Consider the following 25,448-nt stretch of genomic DNA (forward strand, 5'->3'; position numbering starts at 1 on the left):
GACTCTGCCTCCTTTCTCCTAGCATTCAACTTAGTTTTCCCTGCCTAGCTAAGTTCTTCCCTGCAATAGGTCCAAAGCAGTTTCTTTATTCACCAATGGTATTCACAGCATACAGAAGGGAATCCCATATCACCTCACCTTTTCTGCTTAAATAACAAGATTGACCTTAAATTTGTATCAATAGACCAAGATCCATACCAAAGCAAATCTCTATAGCATATCCCCCTTTAAATGTAAATAAACATTCATAAACAATATATGGGAATATGGATGTAGTTCTCTCCAAACTGTTTCCTGCGTTTTGTTGGGTAAAGTAACTTTTTAGGGGTGTTCAAAACAACCTTTCAGGGGATCTTGGTTCATCAAACCATATAAGTCTGAAAGCAATTCACAGGTTTTCATCCTCTCTGGAAACAAAAGAAGAACCTCTTTTCCAAAGCAATATATCCTTAGACCCAAATTCTGAAGTCAAGATACCTTTATAATATACATACTGGTTTAGCTTAGCAGCCCATATAATGAAATACCTCTCTGTACTTAACTCCTTCACAGTCAAAAAAATTCAAAGAAAATACAATAGTATACATAATCCAGATTCTGTGAATTTACCATTTTTACATGGCTTATTTTTCTTTACTCCTTTTAATCTATGGCTGTCTGTACTCTGTCTCTTTAAAGACTTTACCTTTTTTTAAACGGTTTACTTCTTTTTATAATTGTCTATATTATTTTTCTTCTCTCTCCCAAGCCTATGTACATTTATCCAACACTGTGACCCTTTTAGAGGTCTTTTCTATCTGAATTTGTCTTTATTGCCTGTCTGTAATCCTTTTCTGACCAGAATGACTTCTTAAAATGCTAAGTTCTTCTTAAGAACTTAAGCTGCAGTATTGCTAGGGAAAATATGGCACTTCCTGCTTGCCCCACCCAGTCCAACATGGTGGGGGGAGGTTCGTTTGCTGCCTCTGGGCTGTGCACACCACCCCAGTTCCAAGCATGCAGCAGGTCTATGCCGAACCATTAAGCAAATTGTAGCACTCTTCTCACAAACCCCATTTAAATGCTCAGCCTCCTGAAAGAGCCAGAGTTTGTGCTGGCAGCACAACCCAGAAAGCTGCCATTTTAAAACTGTGTGGCTTTTTTTTTTCTGCTACCGCTGAATCAGGAAAACCTCTCTTAAAGGAGTCATATCTCTGCTTACTTCTACCAAACAGAGCCCACCCAAGAAAATGTTGCTACCAAATTGTTAGAACCCGCCTTCCAGTGGATACCCACACCCGATCCAGGCGCGCGCCTTCCCGAACTCGGGCCCACGAGAATGGACGACTGTCCTGAGGGTTTAAAACAGACACACACAAAAAAGAGACCTTTGCTCATTTACCAAGAGTAAATGGCAACTTTATTAAACTCAAGTCAGGTATTTATAGAAGTGGGCAAGCGGGATCAGAAGGGCAAGGCCTCTTCCCAACAGAAGCAGGAGAAGAAGATTAAAGGCCCCGGCGCCTCAGGCAGAATCAGTTGGAGGAGGCCAGGCTATGGGCCCACTGCTAGAACCTTGAATACAGGTGGAATCACCATAACAAAGAGAGCCAGGTTCTTCCTAAGCTAACCCCTCAAGCCAGTGCTAGTGCAGAATCTCCAGGGAGCCGGAGGTCACACGGCCCTGTGAATCGCCAGGAGAAGGGAAAAAGACCTTGGTAGCTACACCAAATCATGTTTAACTCTGTTCTTTTGTGTCTAGGATTCCTTTTTAAGCTTTCTTAGGTTTTATGTAGATTTAGTTGACCACGTTGATGCACCAATTTGTTGTAGGGAGGCCACTTATTGCTTCCCGGCTGCTCAGCCCTGAAATAACCACACAGAAAGTATATTATTTAAATCATTTTTGGCCCATTAGCTCTTGCTTCTTATTGGCTAACTCTTATGTCTTAATTTAACCCATCTCTATTAATCTGTGCATCACCACAAGGTTGTGGCCTACCAGCCAAGTTCCAGTGTGTCTGTCTCTGGTGGTGTCTCCATGGCTTTACTCTGACTCTGCCTCCTTTCTCCCAGCATTCAGCTTAGTTTTCCCCACCTAGCCAAGTTCAGCCCTGCTATAGGTCCAAAGCAGTTTCTTTTATTCACCAATGGTAATCACAGCATACAGAGGGGAATCCCCCATCAGATACCAGATATCACTGGTTGCCTAAAGAGGGGGCCTCAGTTTTACATTTTCAATTTGACTCTAAGGCCTTTAATTCAGATTATTTATAAGCTTTACTCATTCAAAAAGCTGTCTTTTTGCTGGTTCTATCACAGCTTTTTGTGAGGGTGTCTCTTTCCTAGTTCTCTCTTTTTCTCTCCTCCTTGCTTTTTTGGGTTTGTTTTGTATTGTTTTAGGGGGTTGTTTGTTTTTTGAGACAGAGTTTCTCTGTATAGCCCTGGCTGTCCTGAAATTCACTCTGTAGACCAGGCTAGTTACAGAGATCCACATGCCTCTGCCTCCTAATTGCTAGGAACAAAAGTGTGTGCCACCACTGCCTAGCAATTCTCAGTCTTTTTGTTGGTGTTTTAAGTTATTTTATTTATTTGTTTTTTAATGAATTTTGGTACAAAGTGATTTCACTATTTTTCCCATGGGAGCAGACATCTTTTCATTTTTTTTTATTTTATTCGTATTATTTTTCCAGACATGGTTTCCCTGTATAGCCTTCACTGTCCTGGAACTTGCTCTATAAACTAGGTTGGCCTCAAACACAGAAATCTATTTGCCTCTGCTTCCTGAGAGCCGGGATTAAAAATGTGGGCAACCATGCCAAGCTTTGTTGGGATTTTAGCTGTTCATTATTTCACGCTGGGTCTCAGCTCTTTTTAACATTTTCTCATTCATTGGACTGACAGGGATTGAACTTCAAGTTTTGTCTTTGTGTCTGGAAAACCCCCACACACCTTTAATCTTGTGGAATGGTTATTTCTGTTTGGTGCTAATTCATCTTTTGAGGCAAGCATTATTTTAGAGCCCTCATTTTAGAAATGAGAAAGCTGATATACTCCAACTTGTAAGGTTATCCTTTAAAAATAGAGATTTAATTAAAGAATGAATATGAAAGTTTATTCACTACAATGTTACTTATAAGAAATAAAATGTAGAAATGATTCAATGACCAGTAGTAGAAGATAGTGATAGTACTTCTATAAAACATGTTTTTGGAAAAAAAAATTTATAGTTTATCTTATTTTATTTTAAAAAGAAAACCAACTATCTTTTTTCATTTTACATACCAATCCCAGTTCCCACTTTTTTCCCTCCTCCCCTCCCCTCCACCTATCCTTTCACTCTACCTACCATCTACTCCTCAGAGAGGGTAAGGCACATTGCTTTGGAGAAGGCCCAAGACCCTCCCTACTATATCTAGGCTAAGCAAGGTATCCATTTTTGCAATATTTTTTAAGTAATAATGTTAGAAAAATATGCATTGCATATAAGAATGTATAACTTTATAAACAAAGGAATTTTACTTCAAAAGTCATCTTGCCTGCAAAAGAATCCCTTTTGTAGATTATTCTGAAATGATTGAACTGACTACTGACACCGCTGTACTTCCTGTGGGTATTAAATCAGTTCCTTTAGAAAGGACTCAAGGGCCAGGGAGATGGCCCAGTGGGTATGTTCGCTCTGCAAACATGAGAAACTGAGTTCGAAACCCCAGTACACATGTAAAAGCCAAGCGTGATAGTGAGCATCTGTAACCCAGCATGGGGGGAAAGAAAACAGGCAAATCTAGAATTTGTTGGACAACCCTCCCAACCAAATTGGTGAGCTCTGAGGAAGACACAAGACATTAACCTTTAGCCTTCATATATACGCATGTGTACACACACATAAACACACACACATATGCACACACACACACAAATGCGCACACACGTGCGCTCATCATACCTTTATTTCTTCCCTTCCTGCTTTGTTATCTCCATGGCTCTCTCTTTTAAAAAGTGATACCCTAGAACCTTGGTTTTGTAGCTAATTTTCTAGAAGAAAGAATAAAAACCTGCTATTTCATACATATCTCCTAACTTCTGACTTTGCAGTTTCTGCCTCCTGCAGGAGATCTTTTCCTGTCTTTCCTGTCATACAGCCTTCTGGCCTGCTGCTCTTCAAGGAAGGGCAAAAGACTGGCTTTACTGGCTCTTCCTGTTTGACCAGAACCTTTGCTTTCACTTATCAGAATCCAGTCTTTTAATCGAAATAGCAAATATTAACAGACATGAAAGTGGGTTATATGTGAGACCATATGTAAAGTAAGTAAATACTGACTAGGTACTTTTTCAAAATAAGTAATTCCTTGTCCTTGTCATTGTAGTGCTGGGTCAGGTGTCCTGGACGCCCTGGGCAGCAGAGATACCTTAGCTTTTCTCTGGCACAAAGGACTCTGTTTTTTTTCTTGACAACCCACTCTTAGACTCTTAGACTCCTTTCTAGTTAAGGATTTCTCATGGATCAGAAACAACCAAAGAAACACCTTCATTTCAGTGCTTTCAGGGCCTTTCTACCCTCCGCTACTCTCAAGGAACCAAAAAGACGAGATAAAATTAGTGCCTTCCCATGGATATATTTGAGTTCCTTCGACCATGGGCCAAAAGCTCAGGTCTTGAGAGGTACATTCTTTTGTTTTGTTCTAAATTGAACATTTGGCTTGGTGATTTTGATCAAAAATGATTTGTACAAGATCCTCATCCCAGTTTACTCAAGCCTTTGATCAGGTCACTGGTCAATTTGTAATTAAGCAGGCATTGCAATCACTATTTCCGTCCTGTATTTATGTCACAGAAGCCATGAACTTCAAATATCAATAAGAATTATAACTAAAGACTTGATAATATTCTATTCAGATTATCAAATTATGATGAAGGTTTTATGGTTTGGGTTTACGGGTAGAGTTTTAGTAACTCTGTTTAGTATTGTATTTACGTATTATAGACAATTCCTGCTTGAACAAGGTATAGAATTGTTGGCTATAAAGGAAACCAGAAACCTATTTTTACAGGTGAAGTCAGGTCATTCGAGATCTCGTCCTATTTTGGTGAGCAGGAGAATGACTTCTACTTTACTATTCAACATAAAGGAGACTCTTGAAGTAAAGTTTCCTAGAAGACTGTGGAACTGCACACACACAGGACTCACACACGCTGTGTACATTGGACACTTTGTTAATCAATTATATAAAGCCACCGATCATTGTCTAACAATAACAATTCAGTAGAAGAATGTACATAAAAAGATGTCTTCAGCATAAATATTTAGGTGTTTTTTTAATTATTTCGCGTGGAAGGGCTTCTGTTACTTATAGTTTCCAAAACTAGAAAATGGCTGGATATGCTACAAGACTTAAAAAACTTCCCACAAAGTCTGCATAGCTCTGGCTGTTGAAGTTCACAGGTATCACTAAGAAGGCTAAGGTATCACTCTTGAAGACACCAGATTTTTAGAGCATTATTTCAGAGTTTATACTGTGCATATTAGGATTGTTCTCTTTTCAAAAAGGAGTTGTTGCCATTTCTCTCTCTCTCTCTTTTTTTTTTTTTGGCAGAACTCAAATATTCTCAGGTAGAGCTGTACCCAGTGGGAGGCATATTTGGTTAGTTTTTAGGGACTTTGACATAGTTGGTTTCTTATGATAGAGCATGCTGTGACCATCCATCAGGGCTTTGAGGAGCATCTCCTTCTGGGTGAGTTACCTGAGATATCTGAATAGCAGTTCGAAAAATTTACTTTTGAGCTCCTATAATCTCTGAGAGTCTCACAATTCATGAATACTTGACTTACAGTTTTTGCAAGTTGCATTTTTGGAACTACCAGTAATGTTAATATGCCTACCTTCTCTTCTGATTTTTCTACTAAAGTTTAAAATAGTCTTATGTTTATTCATTGATTTATGGTGCATATGGGGATGTACATGTGCCCCTGCATGTATGTGGAGGGCAGAGGACTGCTTGTGGTGTGAGTGAATTCTCTCCTTTTGCCATGTGGGTTCCAAGAATAGAACTCAGGTTGTCAGGATTGGTGGCCAGTGCCTTTACCTACTGAACCAATCAGTGCTGCCCTCCCCACCTAAAATTTAATGCTTCAGAATAAATTTTAGAGTCTTTAAGCGAGTGAGGGGGAAGGGGAATAGTGGCAGTAGTGGGTGGTAGAGGGGGTGGGGGTGGAGGAGGAGATGGTGGTGGTATGTGTATCTCATGTAGTCACCTTTGCCTCTGGTTCACTGTGTAGTCAAGGATGACCTTTAACTTCTTATCCTCTTACTTTCACATGCTGAGTATTGGGATTACTGGCATGCACCTCCTAGTCCCATTTCTGTGCTGATTGAGCTTGAACTCAGGGTCTTGTGCATGCTTGACAGGTGCACTGTCTACTGAGCCCCATCACCCACTCCCTCCCTCCTGGCCTGAGTTTTTAAGATGCCTAAGGAGCTTTTTCACCTTAAACACCCAGTTGCCCTGAATGCTCTGAAGACAGTTCTGACCACTAGAACATAGGGCAGCAAAGGCTGGAAAGCAGTGAGAACTGAGAAGCTGGGTTGCGGTTCTCTGCCAGTTTGCAGCAGACTGTGCTGGCCTAGCGTCTAGATGTGTGGAAAAGATGGCGAAACACAGACAGAAGCCACCTTGCCAATGTACATGGTTATGTGGATAATGTGTGGCTACTGTGAGCTAAGGAAAGTTTCTTCAGACAGTTGCCTCTCTTCTGCCAGGGTGTTCTCCACTAAACTCATCCTGTGACACTGCCACCTCCTGTGTAAGCAGTCTCCTTCTCCAGTGCCTTACGAAGCCATGTGTTCATTCACTAACCACTGAAGAGTTTGCTCCTGTCACCGGAGTGGCTGTGGTGCCAGGGATACAGTGAAAAGCAAAAGAGATATAATTTTTTCTAGTGTTTAAAGCATAGGGGCAAGAAGTAATGTAAGTCCCACACTTATTTGTTACAGTGCCATGGAGTGTAGTAGGAGGAATAAAACTGTAGAGGCTGCTAGATGGGAGCGAGTGGGGCAGACTTGGGTTCTATTCACTGTGATGTGCATGTGTGACTGGAACCACAGAGTCAGCTAGGACCTCAGAGTATAAAAACAGACAAGGCTAGCTACATTAAATATATACAGGGAATAGTAGTTAATTTTGGTTCTGTATCCAAGTTAACAAAAAAAAATACTCTCTAAGTTCCTCCTGTGTATTCTAGAAGTGCAGTCTTGTCTGCCAGAATTTCTGGTACAAACTGCAGCTTTTCATAGCCTCTCACATAGGTTCTCTATCTTAATTTCATCTTACTTTGCTCACAGACCTATATGAATGACTCTATGGGCCAGTTTACCCCAGCTAGTCTTCAAATTTTTCTACCAAAATATGTGCATGGATCAGTCTGTCTGCTTGTCCTGAGTGTCCTCTCTGCGTCTTCCCCATGTGCTTCCAACTAGAAGCTTCTGTGTGAGGCTCTTCCTCTTCATCAGGCCCATACTTCAGAGTATGTGCTCTTGGGATTTGTCAAAATATACAGGAACTGTTTAGAAAGAACACAAACTTCAATGTCGTTCAAATTCAAGTCATACTTGTTATATTAGGTGTTTAACCCACGATTGAGCTCTCCAAACCTCAGTCTTATTAGGTATACATTATTGTTCTATAAAGATTAGGAATAATCAGAGTCAAGTGGCCACATAAAATTGGCTGGAGAAAAAAAAACAGCCGCAAGGTAAGCTGGAAGAGAGGAGAATGGCCTGAAGTAATGAACAGCATGCACATCCCCTTCTTTACGGCTGTCTTCTGACTTGCAGGCAGAGGACAAGGCAGATGTGCTGAATAAGGAGCTCCTCTTGACCAAGCAGAGGTTGGTGGAGACTGAGGAAGAGAAGAGGAAGCAGGAGGAGGAGACTGCCCAGGTAAAATGCACAGGCAGGTTTTTCTGTGTGTGGATACATTTACAGGAAGTTGCTTAATATTGTAAAAATAAATAAATATAAAAATTGATTTTTGTTTTTCCTCCTAAATAAAGGGAAATGATAAACAGTAATTCTCCCTTTGAACATCTTTTAGGAGTTTGCCTTTACTGAGATGTCTAGCAGGAATGTTGAGTTTTTTCTAGATTTAGTGACTTTGAGTTATGATCTGAGAGCTTTGATAAATCTGGAAATTTTCTGTCATATTTCTAAGATCATTGTCACTACTGAAGAGTTGTGAATGCTGCTGAACTGGGAGCCTATAGTGGTTTCTGCCTGGCTCTGACAGGGGCCTTGGTCTCCATCAGTAGCTTCAGTTTCCTGAGTCACAGTGCAGTGCTGGAGATGAGATTGTAGAATTACTCACAGTCAACATCTCCTGCCCAGAACATGACTAACTTCCAGAGGGAGAAGTCTTCTGAAATCATGAGTTTCTTCCTGAGGAAAATTCAGTAATACTAAATATAAACTGAATTTATTCTCAAGATTTTCAAAGGCCTTCATCCAAGCTGCCAGAAAAAAGTGTCAGTGAAGACACATATGGAGAGAGATGTCATCAGCACCTTCTAAGGCCTATAAAAAAGTTCTGTGCTTTTTTTCCATTGAAATATGTTAAAAAGATGAATTCATGTAAACAACTCAAATTATGAATTGGAAAAATTCATCCTTTTGGGTTTTGTTAAGATTTGTTTTATCTTCATTTATGTATATTGTGTGTGTAACTCTGTATGTCATATATGTGTGGGTACCCACAGAGGTCAAAAGAAGGTATTCAATTCCCTGGAACCAGAGTTACAGACAGGTGTGAGCCTCCTGACAAGAGTGCTAGGAACTGAACTCCGTTCTCTACATGAGCTCTATGTCCTCTTTTCTGCTGAGCCATCTCTCCAGCCCTAGTAATTCATCTTTTTTATTCTGTGTATGTATTGAAGACTAACTAGAACTGTTTTTTGTTTACATTCCTGTTTGGCCAGCAGCTTGGCAGAATCCTGGTACCTGAGTATCTTTATCACTTAACCTTCCTCTATCCTAGAATTCTATAGCTGCTGGTAAAAATAATAATAATAATAACTGTGGCTGCTGGTACAATATTTATAATTTAGGATGACACTGACTGAAACAAATACCCCCATGCTGTGTCATTTTTTTCCTTCTATTTGGTTTCCTGAACCTTCTTCCTTCTTAAGAGCTCTTATCCTTCCACCCCTTCCTGACTCCAAACCTCTTTCTTACCCCTGAAATGTCAGTGGCAGTGGGGACAATAGACAGGAAGACCAAAATATAGCATAGCATTAAGAGTAACATGCTTAGGCCGGGCGGTGGTGGCGCACGCCTTTAATCCCAGCACTCGGGAGGCAGAGGCGGGCAGATCTTTGTGAGTTCGAGGCCAGCCTGGTCTACAAGAGCTAGCTCCAGGACAGGCACCAAAGCTACAGAGAAACCCTGTCTTGAAAAACCAAAAAAAAAAAAAAAGAGTAACATGCTTAGATCATGGTGTTGACCTGGCAGTTTGTTGTAGACTCACAATAAAGACAGCTTCTGAACTGATACTTAACTTAGCAATACATTTATCAAGTACCTGAAAAGCAGATGCAGTTTTATCATAGGACCACTTGTATGTCTTCCACTTTATAGAAAAGAAAGCCTTCTCCATCTCTATAAATTGGTAGGTTTTGAATTATGGAAATTAGGAAGATTTATATGTAGATGTTTGTGGAAATTGATTAACATTTTAACTGAAGGATTAGAGATATGGCTCAGTAGCTAAGATCACTTGCTGCTCATGCAGAGAACCAGAGTTCTCAGCATCCAAGTTGAGCAGCCCACAACCAGCTGTTACTCCAGGCCTAGGGAACCCAGCATCCTTTTCTGACATTCACTGGCACTAGCACACATATGCATACCCACATACACAAAATTAAAAAGAAAATCTTTAAAAAGAAAACCAATTTGTTGGTCCTAATGTTTCTCTCTCTCTCTCTCTTTCTCTCTCTCTCTCTCTCTCTCTCTCTCTCTCTCTCTCTCCTAGCTAAAAGAAGTCTTCAGGAAGCAGCTAGAAAAGGCAGAATACGAGATAAAGAAGACTACAGCAATCATTGCTGAATATAAGCAGGTAATATGCCATGTGGGTTTTCAGTTGTTTTTTTTTTTTATAAAAGCAATTGCTTTTATGTAACATGAGGGCCGGCTTGTTGGGGTTTCTGTCCCGCCTGGTACCCTACAACCGGCAAGCCCAAAGAAAATCACACGGAGATCTCTATAAGTTATAAAGCTGATTGGCCCATTAGGTCAGGCTACTTATTAGCTCTTATAACTTATGTTACCCCATTATCCTTATCTATGTTAGCACATGGTTCAGTACCTTTTCCAGCGGGGCAGCCTCTCCGGTGGTCTGGGCAGAACTGGAGAGGGAGCTTCCTGCTTCCCAGAATACTCCCAGTCTCTTTGCTCCACCTCTACTTCCTGTCTGGCTTTCCCGCCTATACTGCCTGCCTGGCCAATCAGCGTTTTATTAAAATATGATTGACAGGATACAGACAATTCTCCCGCATCACTTTTACTTAGGGTTTTTGTTTGTTTGTTATTTCCAGAGACAATTTCTAGATTTACTGAGAATAGTGTCTTACTTACTCCCTACTCTGCAGTAGGCAGTGATTGGATTTGCTTGTTGGTAACTTGAGAAACTTAATACGCCAATACTACCTGTTGGGTTTTTGTTGTTACTTTGTTATTAATGTTGGATAGCTCCTATGGGATAGGAAACAGTCCCATCAGGACTCTTTTCTAGTAGGTCACACTGGTAATATTTGCCTCATTGCAAAACTTAGTAATTATATTAAATGGCAGTATCTAGGGGAATATGTTATCATCTGCTCTCATGGTTCAAAATGATGCTTACAGTTTCAGAGGTTTAGTCCATTATCATGGCAGGAAGCATGGTAGCACGCAGGCAGACATGGTGCTGGAAAAGGAACCGAGAGTTCTACATTTGGAACACTGGCCAACAGGAAGAGAATGCCATGCCACACTGGGCTTAGCTTGAGTATCTGAGATCTCAAAGCTCACCCACACTGACATACTTCCTCCAAAAGGCCTCAGTAGTAGCCCAATAAGGCCACACCTCCTAATAATGTCACTCCTTGGTGCCAGGCATTCAAATTTGAGTCTGTGGAAGCCATTCCTATTCAAACCACCACAGTGAATAAGAGTTAAATCAGAGGAAACACAGGGTTTGTTTGGTTAATGTTTGTTTTGCTAGAAAGGACAAAGGTAATTTTGAGATTTTTGTGGGACATTAGATGCAAATCAGCACAGGCAGCATTAAGACTGTGAACCCTGGAACCTGTCGTCACATGCAAATGAATTTTAATTGTCACGTTATACTTCTATATTCCAGATGCTACTATATTCCAGATGCATAGCCATATGAGGCTTTTAAAATGGGTCCTGAAATTTAGAGCCTCATGCTTGCTTAGCAGTCCCTCTTACTCACTGACCATCTTTCCAGCCCTTCATTTTTTTTAAAAATATTAACTAGAAGTTTTTTTGAGATTCTAGAGAGATGACTCAATAGTTAAGAACACTTGTTGCTCTTACAGAAGGCCTGGGTTCATTTCCCAGCACCCACATGATGACTCACAACCATCTATAGCTCCAATTCTAGGGGATCCAGTACTTTCTTGTGACTTCTGTGGACACTGGGCACACATGGGGTACACACACATACACTCAGGCAAAACATTTATATACAGAAAATAAATCTAGATAGGTCATATATTTTTAAAATTTGATTTTCCTTGCTTTTTATTCATGTTTCTATTTTGTTTCATTATTTTTAAGATTTATATCCATTCATTTTTTTGTAAAAGAAAAGATTATTTTAGTCAATAGATTTGAACATCCTACCTTTTAAATATTTTCACCCTGGAAAGCATTTTTTTCTTCTTGTTCCTAGTACTTACTAACACCTTATTTCAGAACCAACCATTACATAGATTTTTATTAAATGTGTTCTTCCTGCTGGTCAGGTACTAAGTAGTTATAGACCTACACATCCTTTGTTTCTGTTTGATTATTGTAGTGTAGCACTGTTTAGTCATGAAGGAACTAAGTAATACTTAAGGAAAGCTATGATTGAAAAGAGATATTCTGGGGCTGGAGAGATGGCTCAGAGGTTAAGAGCACTGATTGCTCTTCCAAAGGTTCCAAGTTCAATTTCCAGCAGCCACATGGTGGCTCACCACCATTTGTAATGAGATTTGGTGCCTTCTTCTGACCTGCAGGCATACATGCAGACAGAACATTGTATACATAATAAATATATCTTTAAAAAGAAAAGAGAGAGAGAGAATTCTGAAACCTTTGGGAATTGTTGCTGGTTCAGAATTCTTTTCATTGAATTCCCAGTATAATATTTTATGCAGAGTAGATTCTCAATAGAGATTCTATAGGCTATTGATTCCACAGGGTGTCTATGAATTCATTATTGCTAGCCATAGAAAACTAGTGACAGCAATAACCCCATCTATCCCATAATATATCTCTCCTGATTATGCTTCATGTTATACTGAGATCCACAGAGTCCCCCAAAAATCAACAAGGAGACTGAGTCCCATGTAAAAAAGCAAAAAGCCTTTATTCTTACACAAGTTTGCAAACGCGAACTCTGTTGTATCCAATATATTGGAGTGATTAGAGAGCCCCAGGCTCACTTGGGATTGAATTTTTATAGTAGCGAAGGTAGGGGTGTCCTGGTAAAAAGCAATGAATGTGTGCTGGCAGGTGATCCTATCTACAATGGTTGGAATGTTAAGAATTTCCTTTGGTCTGAATGGTACCAGCTTATGGCTTTTGGTTGAAATGTCAGGTACTTCCTTCCCCTTAGATGCTGGATCTCCCGGGGTGATGTCAGCGTATGGCTTTTCCTAGAACCTGGTGCTGCCTGCTATGGCAGCTGTGCATCCTGGGCCTCGTGTCTCCAGGTTGCCCTGGGCCCCACACTTCACACATGGAGCTCACAGTCCTTTTGCTCATTTCACAAATGACTAGGTTTGCAGTGCTGCTTATTTACAAAATATCCCCTAGGACCAGGCATGTTAGCTTGCTTTGTGAGTTGATGAACAGTTATGTCACCAGTCATTCTGTTTTCTAGTAAAGAAACTCTCTTCTCTGCCTTTAGATATGTTCTCAGTTAAGTACCAGGCTGGAAAAACAGCAAGCAGCCAGCAAGGAGGAGATAGAAGCAGTAAAGGTAAGATGTGGGCTACTTCTGTGCTATAATTCCTTCTAAATCTATCCTCAGAGACCCCTCTCCACTTCTTGTTTAATACACTTATATACTATGGGGAGTCTCTGTCCTCTTCCCTGCCACAGGGATGTCTTTCCTGTTGTTTATATTTCTATAAATGGCATGGAACTTCAAAGGCAGATAGCAGGAAAGGAGAGAATAGATGAGCACAGAATCTTGTGTCTTTCTTGGATGGTAGGAACCTGAGATGTTCAGTATCTCACAATCTGACTGTTGCCTGAATTACAATCATCCTAACATTCTCTGGGACAACAAATACTACTGGCTGGAAAAACACTTGCTACTAACCAATTGATTTAACAAACAAAAATTTTTAATAATAAAATATAACATAGTAAAATATAATAAGATAAAACAAAAACTGTCACATTGGAGTTGGACCAAACAAGCAGAAGAAAAAGAGCCCAAAAGAAGGCACAAGAATCAGAGACCCACTAGTTCTCACACTCAGGAATCCCACAAAAATGTTCTAGAGACTATATACCATTTCTTTTATGCTGCCCCCTGGTGGGTAAAACTCCTGATGTCATTTCTGTACTTGGGAAAAGTGCTTGGTCTTGTTTTTGTTTGTTCGCTTACTTGCTTTGTTTTGGTTTGAGCTTTTTAAAATTTTCTTTTGTGGAGGTGCTGCAGAGGTGAGGGGAGGATATGGAGGTACTGAGAGATCAACAGAATTAGGGTGCATGATGTGAAATTCCCAAAGAATCAATAAAGAAATTTATTTTAAAAAAGGAATAAAAGTAATGGGAACACTGAATTTGATCAAAACAATTTGTACAAAACTCTCAAAGAACTAATAAAAATAACAGCATACCAAATGGATTGTTATTCTTAATAATATTAATATATTTTATGTATTCTTAAGAATACCAGTACTAATACAGTGTTAGTTTACCAGATGTCTTTCTGTTTGACTATATTAAGGTTTCATAAGTGTGTCCTAGGCTATTTGGCATTTAATGGGGTTGAAAAGTTAACTTATCTAATCTTGTTTTTCCTCAAATAAAACATTGCCTATGTCATAATTTTAGAAGTTAAATAAGTCAGTGTATATAAAGTACTTAGATTAATTTGGGGGACAATATATTTTATATATCCTACTAGGCAAGTGCACACACAAACAACATTTAGGAAATAGGGGACAGTTCTGCATTAGCTCATACTGACAATCAGAGCTGTAGAGAAGACAAAATCTAACAACTACATGCCAGAGGGCATTGAGCATACAGGACTTATAGGATTCAATTAGAGAGAAGGATTTAAAAGACTATTCTGGAAAAAACAATGTGAATGAAGATGTAGAATCAGCATTTTAGTTATTCCTTAGAAGAGAAAGATGTCACTAGGATAAATAGTAACTAGGAATGCAGAAAAACAAGAAGGTAAGATTAGCTAAAGAAAAGTGATGGTATCCTAAAAGAGAAGGGTGAGCTTGTATCAGCCACAGAAGAGTGACTAGCATGTATTAGCACCTGCTGTGAACACCAATTGGCACTGCTCTAAGACTTTATGTGCATCTTCCCTTTAGCCTTACATCTATCCTAGGAAACATACATGACTATCTTCTGGTGGTTAACAGGAGGCCCCAAACAGGTGGTTCATTGAATCAGTAGAAGTAAGATTTGAACCTAGAGTCAGACTCTAATCCATATGCTTGGTCATTAGCTGCCGGTGCTGCTTCTGCATCTCATTCGGTATGGTGTGGCAGTTTTTCTCCAGTGTCCTGTAACACTGTGGCATCACCAGTTTATCCTCTACGCCGTAATCACAATGATCATGCCCATATACAAATTTTATTACATCACTCTGTGTGTGTTTATACTTACTTACATATAACCAACTCAAAAGAGCACTGACTTAAACACTAAAGGTATCGTTTTGTTTTGTTTTGTTTTGTTTTTTAAAGCAATCCAGTACTAGAGAAGTGGATCCTTCGTCATTTGTGAACCATATCCACATTATCCTAGTAAACAATAACACTAATACTTTGAAAAGGAGCTCCTCTTGTTCACTGTACCTCCAGGGCTTCCATCCTCAAGGTCACATAAAAACTAAATTATTGACTGAAGCTTACGCCAGCATTCCTACACTCCAAAGCAGAGCATCAGGCCAGTGGAGATACAAAGATGTAACAGCCTTATTCCAGTGGAGTGAGATATTTCTAAGTAACCTTAGAAGCCTTTTGAACTACATTTCTACTTTTAGATGAGAACTTAATTCATGGTTACATGTAAATGCAAAGGCGTCTAAGAAATATCACCATTTCTCTGGACATGCTACCAGAGCAAATAAAATCAGGGTCCTATTACTAAGAAAGGAAAGAAGGATATTGGGTAGGAGTCAGCATTATCTGCCACACTTATCCACCAGATTGCAGCTCATAGAGTGGTGAATCTATCTCTAGCATATGCTGGTGGAGTGGATTCATCATGGTATATGAGGACCTTTACACCAGGTCAGAAAACTCTGATTGCTTGCTTCTAGCTGCTGTGTCCCCTATACTCTGCCTTCCTACTTCAGAGTCCTTGAGTTCTGTGAAGCTGCTCTCTATGTTACTTTCTCTGACAAAATGTGGCATCAATCTGTCCTTTCATTTTGTTCAATCTAATGAAATTGTTTATCTAAGATTAGATACTCTTCACTGTAGACCAGTTGCCTAGTATGCATAAGGCCCCTTGTTCAATATTAAGTAACATCCGCCCACCCACATCGCAAGGCAGATGAAAGAGGCTGGGTAGGTTGCTTACCTACCTTAGCAATCTTTCATTATTTGTGATCTAATAAAAGTCATTATACATCTTACTTCGGTAACAAGTGTTAACAATAAAAGTATGGCAGATGTAGTGCCTGCACTACAGGACGGTTCGCGAACTGGGAAAAGGGGTGGAGATTTAAACACATAGAGACACAGGGACACATGTCATCCTTGAAACAAGAATGCCAACTTCATTGTGCTCCAGGGAAGCTTATATAGGGATCCTTAACTGATATCCACACCCAAGCTCTTGGGATTTCCAGCTGTAAAACCTGCCAGAAACCACTCCCCTGCCGTCAGGAACTCATGAGGGTGTCATGTTCAGAGCAGCTGTAGGCACAGGAAAACAAGTTGTTTACTCCACTCACTCCAGCAGGCAAAGGGTCTGAGGCAGGCAAAGAAAATCAAGGGGCCAGGGATCTGCAGCCCCCAACAGGCAGATATTTAGTGTATTTTGTTTTGTGCCAGAACTGGGCTAATTATTGCCATAGGTTAAGTAAGAGGTTGAAAAGTACTGTTTTTTTTTTCCATGTGTTCAGTGACTGTTAATCAACAATAATGAGAGACAAACTGGTGAGGATTAGAGAGATGAGACTTGAGGACTTGGGAACTGAAATGAGAAGTGCTAGAACATGTCAAATCAAGAATCTAATGATCTACAGGAGTAGCTAATGAAGAGATAGCACCAAAGCTATCTGGTGGAGCTACACAGACATGTAGTGAAGTTACTTTATGTACATGTAAAAGGACTATGGTTAACATTATAGACACACTGAACTTCTTGTAACAGTAGGGCATCAAAATAAAGTATAATATACTTTATGTGTGATTCATTTTTTAATATTCCAGTGAAGCACCAACAGTGCTGTCTTGAAAAGAATTGCTTGTTTGGTGTGGTGTTCATGACTAGCAATGGGAGCTTATGTCACCTTTATTCCCTTAAGCGATAATGTTTGTCTTTGCCTAAAACCAAACCAAAGGACACACACATGGAGCACCTGTTCTGGGACAGGTGGATTTTGTGCTGACTGTGATCATCTGGTGACAGCACAAGTCAAACAGTGTCTTCAGAAACAGGGCCGTGTTTAAAGGTCTTTAAAAGTCATGTATTTTTCAATGTTTGAAGACTGTGTGCCATTTTTAAAAATCATATATTTTGGGAAGTTGTTTAGCCTATAAACTACAGTTTGATGTTGGGTGTCTCTTGTGTATTTCAGGGTAAGATGATGGCATGCAAACACTGCAGTGACATTTTCAGCAAGGAAGGAGTGTTAAAACCAGCTGTTGTAAGTGGAGAGGACCAGGGAATTGAAGCCGATGATGAGAAGGACTCACTGAAGAAGCAGCTAAGGGAGATGGAGCTGGAACTGGCGCAGACTAAGCTGCAGCTGGTGGAAGCCAAGTGCAAAATTCAGGTTGGTGATTTGATGAAAGGTCAAAGTAGCACAAGACAAACAACCCTGCTTCACTTGAGAGCATTTACACACCCATGAGTATAGTGAACAGCTACAAATTCAACATGTACTGGCAACAAGTCAGGAAAAGTTCTATTTTTAAATAATTCTAATATACATATTGTTTTATCTTTGATTGAAGATGAAAGTAAATTTGGTTCATAAGATGGCATACTCACTTTTTTAAAGATTTATTTATTATGTATACAGTGTTCTGTCTGCATGACATACTTATTTTGATAAATTTTGGCTGGATATTTCATACTATGGGACAAAGAAATATTCTCAATGTTTTAGAATTGATTCATACTTTAATTTTGTAATTGTCAATTCTGAGAATGCCACTTCAAATAAATACATAATACCAGGATGTCAGAAATATGTTCTAGGCCATTTCATAAACTATAAATTCTGTTCTAATCTCAAGACAAAACTCATTTCATGGCTTATTTTTAATAAAATTTGCCCTCAACTCAAAGAGCTGTGTGTGTGTGTGTGTGTGTGTGTGTGTTTATGTATGTATGGGTGTTTTGCCTACATGCATGTCTGTGCACCACATGTGTGCAGTGCCTGTGGAGGATAGAAAAGCTCACTGGATCTCCTGAAAATGGAATTTTACAGATGGTTATGAACTACCATGTGTGTGCTAGGAATTGAACCTGGGTCCTCCAGAAGAGTAGCGAGTGCTCTTTACTGCCAAGACATTTCACTAGCCCTCAGACAACATCCTTTTGAAATCAAACGTGTCTAACACAATACAATCCAAAGATATATCAATTTGATATTTACGTGCTGAGGAATGATGGAAAATAGTAAAAATTATTTCTATAACTATATCACTACTATTTTCTTTTTCTATTTTTTGATTTTTCTAGACAGGGTCTTTGTGTAGCCCTGGCTGTCCGAGAACTAGCTCTGTAGACCAGGCTGACCTCAAACTCATAGAGATCTGCGTGCCCCTGCCTCCCAAGTGCTAGGATTAAAGGCATGCGCCACCACTATCCAGCAGATTACAATGTTTCTATAAGAACAGAAAGTTTTGTATGTACGATAAAAGGCACTGTAACACATAACATACAGTTGTCTAAAATTTGAGCCAAAGTGTTTGAAGTAGCATTTGTTGATGCTGCCTGGCATGACGGCCTGCCCAGTGCAACGTGCACATGTTGTGTTCAGAACTAAGGCGGAAGTGAAGTCACATGATAGAATATGCACAAGTATAGACAGAAACACCTCAGATTCATTATGCATTAAGTTTTGAATTTTTTAACATTGCCAAATTTTTGTCATGATTTTCCCTACTCCTATATTCACTTACATGGCCCCACATGGTAGAGGGTCTCAACACATACTTTAAGAAGCTAGACTGAATCAGACATCAAGGCACCCACGTTTAATCCCAGCACTCAGGTGGTGGAGGCAGGAGTATCTCTGAGAATTTGAGGTCAGCCTGGGTTATGTAGTGAGACCCTATTCTTTAAAAAGAAGTTGGACTTTAGAAATGCTGTCTTTGGTTAAAGTTATGATGATCCTGCATGTGGTTGGTACATTTTGTATCCCTAATGTATCCTGAACCATCATATCTTATAGCGTATATTCATAGACACAAACATAATTTAAATGAATTTTTAATAATTAAAGTTATATTTTATGAGAACTTTATAGTGTGCTCCTCCTAGTTTATCCTGAAATGTTTGTCTCGGGTCCTTCACTTGGTCGCTTTTGTTGACTAATTTGAAATTGACAGGCCAAACGCCTCTGTTGTTCTTGCCTTCATTCTCTCCATATTGGATAATAACAGTCAGAAAAACTGGGCCTGGCTTCCTTGTGGACTGATGTCTTTGCTTTTTACCAGTAACCCCATCCCAGTGCTGCATTAGAGATCCTCAGTAGTGTGTCTAGTATGGACCCTGAATGTTCTCAAGAGCAGTTTTTAAATTGAAACTCAATGTACTCATATTTATTTGTGGCTTTAAACATGTAATCTTCAATTGCAAGCTAAACCTAAATTTGGACCTAAATGGCAGGGGGTAGGGAAAATAAAATGTGGTTAATTTTACTGTTCATAGAAAGCATGGATTCTCATTTTCATTGGTAACTGTTTTAACTCTCAACTTTTCTCTTCCATTAGGAAGCCAACTGAATATCTCCTGGGCTTTGAGGGAGGGTGGGTTGCAGAGGCCTGGTGAATCTAAACCATATCTCTTAATTTCTTCTGGCATTTTTATGTAACCTGTGATCTTCTTCTTCCATCAGGAACTAGAGCATCAGAGAGGAGCACTTATGAATGAAATACAAGCTGCAAAAAACTCTTGGTTTAGCAAAACCCTGAACTCTATCAAAACAGCCACAGGCACCCAGCCCCTACAGCCACCACAGGCTCCTCAGCCACCCAAGGAGAGCACATAGCTCCAGCCTCAACCAAGCACAAGAGCACAATGATCAAAACAACAGAAACCAAGAATTCTTCCTGTTGTCCCTTTGAAAGAAAGTAAAGGAGACCAGAAAGCAAGTTAGAATCTGTAGTAGCTCTGTCTTTCGTGTATGACATTTTTCAAAGGGATGATATTTAAACTGACCTGATTTATGTTGAATATCTATTTCCCAGCTTCTTCATGGAAAGCCACGTTCACATCCGTCATAGTATTACACATTGTTTTATATGCCTGGAATTTAGTTGGAAATAAGTAATCTAGAACTAAATGCTTTTGTTTAGAATTAATTATTCATAATTTTTTTAACCTCACATAAAAATGGAGACATGTTATTCCAAGGTTAAAATGGTAAGATCTTTGTCACAGAATTCTGTTTTTCAAGGGAAACCTAACTTCTCTAAAGTTCCAGGATTATTCAGATAAAGCACACTGTGGGACTGTACATGACCACTGATAGTGACTTCCAGAGTAGTGCTACTCCTGTACCAAGAAAAGAACAGACCAGGGGTTGGCTTAAAAGTTCCCCCAAATTATTTTGAGTTGGCTACCTTTGGAAATGGAGTGCCAATTTGGAGTAGATGGGCTACTGCATTATAGGTAAATAGAGATTCAGTAAATGTGCAATACAGTCATTTGACTCTGGCATTCTAGCAGGCCCTTTTAAGGACTCCACATGGGGCTCATTCTCCTGATGTGCCTTTGTATGAACATAGAGGTGACTTGTGGCAAATATAACCTCAAAGATGGATACTGTAAGTTGCAGACTTAGAGACCGTTCATTGGAGAAGTCTAAAAAAGGTCCATGTTAGTCATTGTACTTTAGTGGAATAGTACTGAGCCATTGGATGCTGACAAACTCGTTAAGGCAAACACTGATATTCTGTACTTTACTAAAGGTTGTGATATTGCCAAGAAGTTAAAGGGAGCTTCCTAGGACGTTAGTGTTAGGCAACTTTTCTAACTTCTCCCCAATAACCCAAAATAGTGTGCCCTGCACACCTGGGAATAAAGAAAAATAAGTGCATTTTTTCACATTTTTGATTGACTAAATCTTTATAGAAATACTTAACTCATGGAAAGATAAGGTTACAGTTAAAAAATTGGTGCAAATATTTTTTCAATTATATATGACATGCCTGTATAAATAGCCCTTACAAGAAATTCTTTGGTAAGAACAAAACTAATTTTTCTGTTTTCTAAGCTGTTATGGAGGTCACTGGTCCCTTTACAACAAGCAAAATACTGTAGGTCATGTACAGTAACATTTATTCATATTCATCTTTGGCTTCATTGTTAAGCTTACTGTTTCCAAAGTATCTTAAACTGTGTAGTACCAGAGCGGGTCTCCTCTGTGCCATATATTGTAACTGTAATATACACTCGAGAGGTAAGCCTCAGATGGAGCCCCACCACCACCACCTTCAAGTTGCTCGTGATAGACCCTTTCTTCTAAAATCAATTTTGAGTTCTAGTAAGTGAAATTTCTTTAATATCTAAATGTCTCTATCACCAACAGGCCATGAAACTGATATGGTTGATATGTTATACTTATTAAACCATAACTCCCTTATAGAAATTTCTGTTTTAGTTCTGGTGTCTTTCATTAGGAGATTGATTTCTTTTTACCAAAAGGCAATAACCCAGCACTCCAGATATGTCTGTTGACTTAACATTCCCTGTATAGTGGTTTAAATAAGCTATTTTTTCTATAAATATAATGGCTAGAACATTACATCATTTCTGTCAATCATTTAGTGCAGTCAGTTAGCTTTATTGGTACTGTGCACTTTGACTCCAGAAAGCCCTGGAACAGTTGTTTTTTCAAGTAGTCAGCTGAATTCAGATGAACCTTTCTGAACCTCTTATTCCATCCACAGCTCTTCTAACCTCTGAAAATAAATACATTCCACAGAATACCTAAATTGCATAATTTTCATAAATGGTAAATAGGGGAAACAGATTGGCTCTAGATCAAGAATCTTTTTAAGTTCATGGCCCCTTTCCTTTTTCTATTTAAACAAAATCACCAGGAGCATATATTTTAAGAGTTAAATATATCTTTGAGTTTTCATCTAGCTTTTACAAAAGACATAATGGCAATACATAATCTATTTTGTTCTCCAGTACCATATGATACTTGGGCAGGCATATTGGTACTTTGGTATTATGTTTAAACTGCCCTGCATTATACCATCTTTGAATTAGTAGCAACAGTAAAGATTGGAAAGAAAATTCAAGAGGTAGAGGTAATATGTAATTTCTTGCTTACTATTTCACCATAGCAGCACCCCAAACTATATATTCCTCACTATTGCTTGAGAACTCCAGAATACCAACATAAAGCAAATGTTCATCATAATTTCACTTATTATTTTGTATATTTGACAATTGCAACTTTTTTTTTCTTGAGACAGGTTCCTCTTACGTAATCTAAGCTAGCCTTGAACTTAGAACCTTCCTACTTCAGCCTTCCAAATGCTGAGATTATAGGCAGGTACCATAACAGCCAAAATTAGTCTCTTGAATTCCTTATGGAAAAAAATAAACCAGCCAAGTACCCAAGAAATTTTCAAACATGGTACTTTCTTTCATCCTTTCCTAATATTTACATAATCATAAACACTCCTAAAGTGCTAATATTTGCAACATCTGGGAGTGATCATTTCTCTTCTCATTGTGTTCTACAGAATACAGTGAAGATTCAACTCATTCATTGCCTTTTATAACTTGATAGTTGCAGTATATTCTCAAAGCTGAAAGACACCATACTGAATTTTGGAGTGCCTATGTTTAGTACACACCCTGAGCCAAGTCACATTTTGGTTATTTTTAGTACATGTAATTTAAAGAAATTCTTGGTTCACTACACTTCAGTATATGAGATCCTATCAGAAACAGTAATGGAAATGCCACATAGGCCTACAACCTATTTTTTTCATACAGTATCTGTCATCCCCTCACCATCTATTAAATTAGTAATTTATCTTTCTTTGGCTTTCTTGAATTTACCTAATAATGTTGAAAGGACCCTTTTTGTACTGCTGATGAGATTTCAACTTTTATTTCATTTGTTTTTTAAAATGTTCACTGTTTCCTACATTATATACTTATTTTTCTCCAACCCCTACTCCATTTCAACTATTTTCCGGTTAGTAACTAGTGGTTTCATTTCTTATCTAAAGTAAGAACACTGAAACAACATACAGGTGAGAGGGAGCAGCAGATAAAACTTTAGTCTGTTAGATCAAGAATCAGTTTTGGTTGTGCTGATACACACGCACAATCCCTGCACTCAGGAGGCTGAGGTACAGGCATGCCTGTGAGGTCAAGGCAAGCATGGGCTACACAGTGAATTCCAAGCTAAGCAAGCCCTGTTTCAAACAAACAAAAAAGAAAGCAAATGTGTAGCTAATATCAGGACTTAGCTTTCCTGTGCTTTCAATGAAATCAAGTCTGCTAATGAATTCACCAAACCAGTGCATCCAACATTAAGGTGGTTATCTGTATTTTAGGACTTCTTTAAGTGGACAGAAAGACCATTTTAAAAAGACTTAGTTTTATCTTCTAAGAAAAACTTAAAAAATGATTGTATTTCATAACTTATTCTTTATAATACTCTACAATAGATGATTCTCTTGCTTTAATATCTAGTAAATGAGATAATGAACAATTCTGTTGTATGGTTTGAATAGTTAGGGATGCATCTGTGTGTGTGCATTGTGTGTGTGTGTGTGTGTGTGTGTGTGTGTTGAAATTTTATAGGGTATCCCTGTTTCTTTTGTTTACCTAGATACCATGCAACCAAAAACACATTAGATTTCAAGAAATGGTGATCAAAACTGGAAGCCCAGACAGCAGCTCTGTGGCCTGCTTCCAATGACCAAGCATAAAATTCTGTCTAGTTTTTGTGCTGAGGGCCACATTGAGCATTCTTTCTTTCTTATGGTGGCTTATATGTAATACAGGCAAGGCACTTTATGTTACCTATTTCCTTAACTTTCAAATTCTGCAAACATGAGGACCCCCATATGGACTATACCTCAACAAGTGATCCTGATCTCAAATTGTAAGAAAAGTAGATGTTTATAGAATTTAAGTGACTAGCCAGCTGTCCTGTGTATTATTCTCAATTTCCTCTAAAAACAAACAAAAACTGACATATTGAGCTGACCTCCAATAAAACATGCTGCCTGCTATAAAACTATCTCTATCAATGTATTTCCCTCATTCTGCCCTCATCTCTGGTTTATCATTAACTGTATTTGAAAAGTTTAAGAAAAACAAATCATTGAGAAGAAAATGAATTACTTTTTATTGGCAACTGATTAACATAAGATTTTTTCACTAAACTACAACTTTGAATTAACTATATTACATATGTAAAAAGATATTAAAAACTGATTTTTGAGAATATAAATGCACCAAAAGACTAATGTCATGAAATCACAAAAAAATAAAGCTGGAGATGATCCTGGAATCCAAGGTGTTCCCATGGCCTTCTATATTAGTTTTGCTGTTCTTGACATTTGGCATAATGCGTGGATTCTTAGTTCAAATTAGGGGAAAGATTTTTGTTAGCCCCATTCTTTTCTTTCCAACTCCTGCTTATGCCTTACTGAGGAGGTAGTACAAACCTTATGCTGTCTGTTTTTATGAGACATGGTTTTCTCCAGCATTTACAATGAAAACAGGTTAGAATAAAGGAGTTGATTAGTCTGGAAGTGCCAATTGACTATAAAAGCAACATTAGCCATCAATCTCTTCCTCAATAAACATTGACCAATTAGTTGTTTCCATAATGCCATGTATTATGTATAGTACACTCTATTAATGTAAATGTGATGTTTGTTAAGAAAGTGCAATTTATTGTACATTGTCTCAATAAATGTTTACTTTTATAATCGTTATGAACTTGAATTGGATTGGTATCTTGTGTAGATGTGTGAATGAAACCTTGTGAAAAAACAAATGTGACCAAGAAGGTAACAAGGTGGCTGTTTTTGTGAGCCAGTGATGTTTTCAATGCTTCGTGTTGCCCCTTTGGTCCCATTAAACTGTAATAAACATCTGTTTTAAAGTCCCTGTGTCTGATTTTTTTTCAAGTTGACTTTATTTTGAATCATTGGACCATAGTGCTTATATAACATTTACTGATGTTAATAAGTTTAGAAAGAAAACATGCTGTGGAATAATGCACTAGTACACTGTAAAGATTTGTCACTCATAATGGTTTAATAAAATGCTGATTGGCCAGTAGCCAAGCAGGAAGTATAGGTGGGGCAATCAGACTAGGAGAATTCTGGGAAAAGGAAAGGCAGAGTCAGCCATAAGCCATACACAGAAAAAGCAAGAGAATGCCTTACGGAGAAAAGATACCAAGTTACATGTCTAAACATAGAAAAGAATTATGGTGAATTTAAATCATAAGAGCTAGTTAGTAATAAGCCTGAACAATAGGACAAAAAGTTTACAATTAATATAAGCCTATATGTTTATTTGGGACTGAATGGCTGTGGGACATGG

At 38.6% G+C, this 25,448-nt stretch overlaps 1 protein-coding gene across 11 annotated transcripts in view; it reads left to right on the forward strand.

Annotated features, from left to right (window-relative positions):
• Rabgap1l (RAB GTPase activating protein 1 like) overlaps nucleotides 1-25,005 on the forward strand; it is a 632,406-nt gene extending 607,401 nt beyond the window's left edge. For all 11 annotated transcript variants that reach the window (XM_087906361.1, XM_087906363.1, XM_087906362.1 and 8 more), the window contains 5 exons: nucleotides 7,812-7,916; nucleotides 10,003-10,086; nucleotides 13,153-13,224; nucleotides 17,254-17,451; nucleotides 19,747-25,005. In XM_087906361.1, coding sequence (XP_087762487.1) covers nucleotides 7,812-7,916; nucleotides 10,003-10,086; nucleotides 13,153-13,224; nucleotides 17,254-17,451; nucleotides 19,747-19,899 — 612 coding nt within the window. In that variant the 3' untranslated portion in view covers nucleotides 19,900-25,005. The remainder of the gene's footprint in view (nucleotides 1-7,811; nucleotides 7,917-10,002; nucleotides 10,087-13,152; nucleotides 13,225-17,253; nucleotides 17,452-19,746) is intronic.
• Nucleotides 25,006-25,448: the final 443 nt, after the last annotated feature.

The sequence above is a fragment of the Myodes glareolus genome, chromosome 5, assembly GCF_982192425.1.
Source record: "Myodes glareolus chromosome 5, mMyoGla1.1, whole genome shotgun sequence".
NCBI lineage: Eukaryota > Metazoa > Chordata > Mammalia > Rodentia > Cricetidae > Myodes > Myodes glareolus.